Raw genomic sequence first — 4,697 nt, forward strand, 5'->3', positions numbered from 1 at the left:
TGAAGACATGTGTTTGTGAGTACCAACTAAAAACAAAAAACAAAAGGTAAGACTTTAATGTCCTTCTTATGTCCAAGAAAATGATTTCTGGGTGGATAACTACCTTTCTCATATTCACAATACTGAATCCTCTTTCTTATTCCTAATACAGGAATCATATATTTGTCTTTTAAGATCTAGATGAAATCCTTCACCTCTTTTGGATGAATCCGATAGATGTTTCGACTTATAAGGAATACTAAGCAGTTTCTCACAATTTTATGGTTTGGCCAAATGTTGAAAAATATATGATTCATATGACATTTAAGATATAACTAACATTATACTAATATGTGCCATTAGATAATTAATAATATGCTAAAAATAATTAATTAAACATGTAAATTAAAGAAATAAAATAATAATAATAAATAAAGAACCTGGACTGAGGCTAGTATCAGATACTATGTCCTTAAGACAATTTACGCCTCGTATGGTGCTGACGGACTCTATGACGCTTGCCTCCCAGGATACAACGGTCTACATCCACCGGTGGCAGCACTACAAACTTGTGGAAATGTGAACCTCCTCCGTGTAATATTCTATCTGACTTTAAAAAATGCATCTATACTATATAAATACTAAATTAGGTGCAATTTGAACCAAATGGTTCAGACTGCTCGATGAAATTGGATTAGGGTCTAAGTGACTTGAACCACTTGACCTATGGTTTAAACCCATTTTGGTGGGGTTCAAGTCTAGAGAGGAACAGAGAAGAAAATGAATTGAACGATTTGTAAATGACAGCCCAATGTAGTATTTATAGAAATAGAGGTGCCATTTCGGATTGGACGTGTTTATTCATCATTGGACACAACCATTTATATGTGTCTATTCATCATTGGATACAACCATTTATACGTGTCTCTTTATTATTGGATACAATTATTGCAATATGTTGCAATTGTTCATATTGAATAGGGTTATGTCTGTTATCTTTTAATCCCATAATCAATTAGTGATCACACATATCCAGTCAAAGACAATTATTAATGACTAATGAAACAATTTTCTTTCAAAAATTCTGACACCAAATTGGTCTGAATTTCTTAATGTGGAGTTACGTATGTATAGTAGGAGAGCAACCTGCTTAAGGAATTTTTTGAAATTATTTTTTTGTCCTTTGTATGAGAGTTTGTAAAACTAGTGAACTGAGAACTCCACCAGATAAGGAAACAATATTATTTTACAGTGCAAGTGAAATGTACGTAGTGACAAAGGAAGTCAGTGTCATTATCTCAACGTTTTCTAACTTTCATTAGTAGACATATAAATTGTAAAAACGCATATAAAATCAAATCGACCACTGTTCAAGAAATGTTCTTGTTCATAGACCTCCACATCAATTGTCAAGCGGCTATGGAATTGCTAGGATGAACACTTTTTACCTTCATGGTTTGCTTTTTGAAACGGCATATGCTTTTGTCTCAAGTGAAAATTGGAATGTCAAGGGAACTACTTTCCTATCCATCTTTGGTATTTTGGCGGAAATTGCTTCAAATAAATAAATAAATAAAACTTTCGCCTATGATGAAATGAAGTCCATGTTGTATTATTACAAGTAGGAATTCACCATAACAAAGACTTGAGCGCACTAGAACTCTGTTAGCTAAGCAATCATATTCACGAATTTAAAAATATATACAAAACGACCCAAAAGTTTTAGGAACCACATAAAAGAGCCTCTTCAAAAGTACAGCTTATATCAACCATAAGTTCAATACCTTTTCAATAACGTATATCAACCACTTCTGGTTCTCATTTCCCAACATCTATTGCAATAGCAGCGTGTAATACTAAAACTGTTGATTGGTGACAAGGTAGGCAATATACTCCATTGGTCTCAAAATAAATATCCACCTCTTTATTTTTATCCTTATCCATTCCAAATTAAATATTTAAATCCTTTAATAATATCATATGGTGTACGTATAATAATACTTACTTATTGGCAGTTTGAGGGAGACACATATTTTGTCCCTGTTATCTTTGATTCGGACTCTTATGGTGCTTTCTGAGCAAGCCTGATTAATATAATGAATTCACTTCGGATATGGTCCAGTAATTTACTCACTGAATTTTGGAGCTTAGCAAACTTATGATATGGGGTTCGAGTTTCGTTAGATGTTCTTTGTAATTAATCTCTGCTGTCTCTGTAGTGACTTATCCGACTTGGATAGGGAGGCGCTCTTTTGAATTTTCGAAGATTAATAGAATTGTTAAGTAACTCTTAAGAGTTCATGTTTTTCTGGACACGGAGTTAACTAAAAAAAAAAATTGATCAATTTAATGAAAGAATGTTTTCTAGCTTTCTTTATTGGAGTATAACATATCTTTACAGACATTTATTATCAAATCAACAAGATCAAAATTCAAAAAATGTTGTTGTATTTGCCAGCAACGCCGTGCATGACATCACTTGCATTATTGTTTTTCCAAACTTACAAAACCAGATGGTGTGGTCCTGTGTCATACAATCACTTCCGTCCAAAAATTTTTAACTTCTCAAAATCACATAAAAAGAGCCTGTCAGAAGATAACATTTATCAAACATGAAAAGAACCAAAAGTTCAATGCCTTCTCAATAGCATATATCAACCACAGAAATATTTCTTCTTCTTCTTCTTCTTCTTCTTCCCAATCTCATCAGCTACTGTAATAGCAGTGTAGCAATACTACAGAAATGACAATGAAGAAAGCAGAGCTGTTGTTCATCCCAGCACCCGGAAGTGGTCACCTCACAGCTGCAGTGGAGATGGCAAAGCTCCTTGTGGACCGCGATGAACGGCTCTCCATTACAGTCATCATAATGAAGATGCCCTCTGATTCCAAGGCCATCACACAAACCCAATCGACAGCCGAAGACGACAATTCACGCATACGTTACATGGACCTCCCCCAAGACAGTCCAGAACTCAAGTCCAAGGTCGGCTTCGGCTTCATCGATGCCCTCATCGAAAGCAAGAAGACTCACGTGAGAGATGCCGCTGCCGGGATAACTGGGCTAGCAGGGTTGGTTTTGGACATGTTTTGCACCACCATGATCGATGTGGCCGACGAGTTTGGAGTCCCTTCATACGTCTTCTTCACGTCCAGCGCTGCTTCTCTCGGCTTCATTTTCCATCTCCAGTCCCTCCAAGACGACCAAAACCAGGACTTTACTGAGTTGAAAGGCTCTGATGCTGAGTTGTCAGTCCCAAGTTTTTCCAACTCAGTTCCTATTAAGGTTATGGCTTCTTTGTTGCTGGAGAACAAAAGTGAGTGCAGAAAGTTCCTTGATCACCCCCGAAGGTTCAGAAAGACCAAGGGCATAATTGCCAACACGTTCACGGAGCTAGAATCCCATGCCGTGAAGTCCCTATGGGACGGCAACACCCCGCCGGTCTACCCAGTGGGACCTGTACTCAAGCTCAAGGGTGATGAAGGGACTTGCCAACAAGACGCCATCATGAGCTGGCTTGACGACCAGCCTCCTGCATCAGTGGTTTTCTTGTGCTTTGGGAGCATGGGATGCTTTAGTGAACCCCAGGTGAAAGAGATCGCACATGCACTAGAGCAAAGTGGCCACCGTTTCTTGTGGTCCCTACGCCAACCTCCGCCAAAAGGAATGATGCTTCCGGGGGAGTACGCCAATCCTGATGAAGTATTGCCGGAGGGGTTCCTGGAACGAACAGCGGAGATAGGGAAAGTGATTGGTTGGGCTCCACAGGTGGCAGTGCTATCACATCCGGCGGTGGGAGGGTTCGTGTCACATTGCGGGTGGAATTCTATATTGGAGAGCGTGTGGTGCGGAGTGCCTATGGCAGCATGGCCACTCTATGCTGAGCAACAGCAGAATGCATTTGAGATGGTGAGGGAGTTGGGGTTGGCGGTGGAGATCAAGATGGACTACAGGATGAATTCCGATCAGCCGGTACTGACCGCGAAGGAGATAGAAAGCAAGATAAGGCTGCTGATGATGGAGGATGGTGAAATCAGGAAGAAGGTGAAGGAGATGAAGGAGAAGAGCAGAGAAGCCATGATGGAGGGTGGATCATCCTTCATCTCCCTTGGACATTTGATTGACGACGTGATTAAAAATATGGAGTCCCACTCGCACTAATCCGTTGTCAGAGTAGAAAAATATCTTCTTGCTAGCTCCATGTTTTCTGTACATTCTGAGAGCAGCATAATTCCAGTTTCTTCCATGAATCAAAGACTGTACCAGCACATTGAATGCACTCTTTGAAGAACTCACGCTAGTCTTTGCCTCTTTTCAACTGAGCACCTATTGTATTGAAGCATCTTCAAGCAAAGTCAATTTTCTAGAAAGTTATCTCTACAAACACACACGAAGATGTAAAACCAAATTTCAATTGTGTGCATGGCTGTAAACAAGTTATAGATTCTTAGATAACTTAGTTTATATTTAACACAATCAAAAGAATTTGCAGAGTCATCTGACAGCATGGACCTAATATTTTTTTTTTGGTTTGAAGAATTATGATAAACACCAGTAAAAAAGAAATTTGAAAATAAGAAGAAAAATATGGACAAAACAAAAACAAGTGGCAAACTTTCAAAGATATTCCATGAAAATTCTACTAAACTTGAAATTACCTGAAATTTCACACGAACGGAGTTCTAATTAACCAAACATAACTATCACCTATATTTAA

General features: G+C 38.5%; 1 protein-coding gene across 1 annotated transcript; it reads left to right on the top strand.

The window, feature by feature from the left end:
- Nucleotides 1–2,562: 2,562 nt before the first annotated feature.
- Nucleotides 2,563–4,477, top strand: LOC132300367 (anthocyanidin 3-O-glucosyltransferase 2-like). The gene has a single exon (XM_059797405.1). The coding sequence runs from the start codon at nt 2,723–2,725 to the stop codon at nt 4,139–4,141; it is 1,419 nt and encodes a 472-aa protein (XP_059653388.1). The 5' UTR covers nt 2,563–2,722; the 3' UTR covers nt 4,142–4,477.
- Nucleotides 4,478–4,697: the final 220 nt, after the last annotated feature.

This window comes from Cornus florida, unplaced genomic scaffold (genome assembly GCF_030987335.1).
Source record: "Cornus florida cultivar Cherokee Brave unplaced genomic scaffold, ASM3098733v1 CherokeeBrave_3.0.0_Hap2_Chr03, whole genome shotgun sequence".
Taxonomy (NCBI): Eukaryota; Viridiplantae; Streptophyta; class Magnoliopsida; order Cornales; family Cornaceae; genus Cornus; species Cornus florida.

What these genes read in the sequence shown, in the direction of transcription:
- LOC132300367 (XM_059797405.1), top strand. Translation starts at nt 2,723, where the DNA reads ATGACAATGAAGAAAGCAGAGCTGTTGTTCATCCCAGCACCCGGAAGT.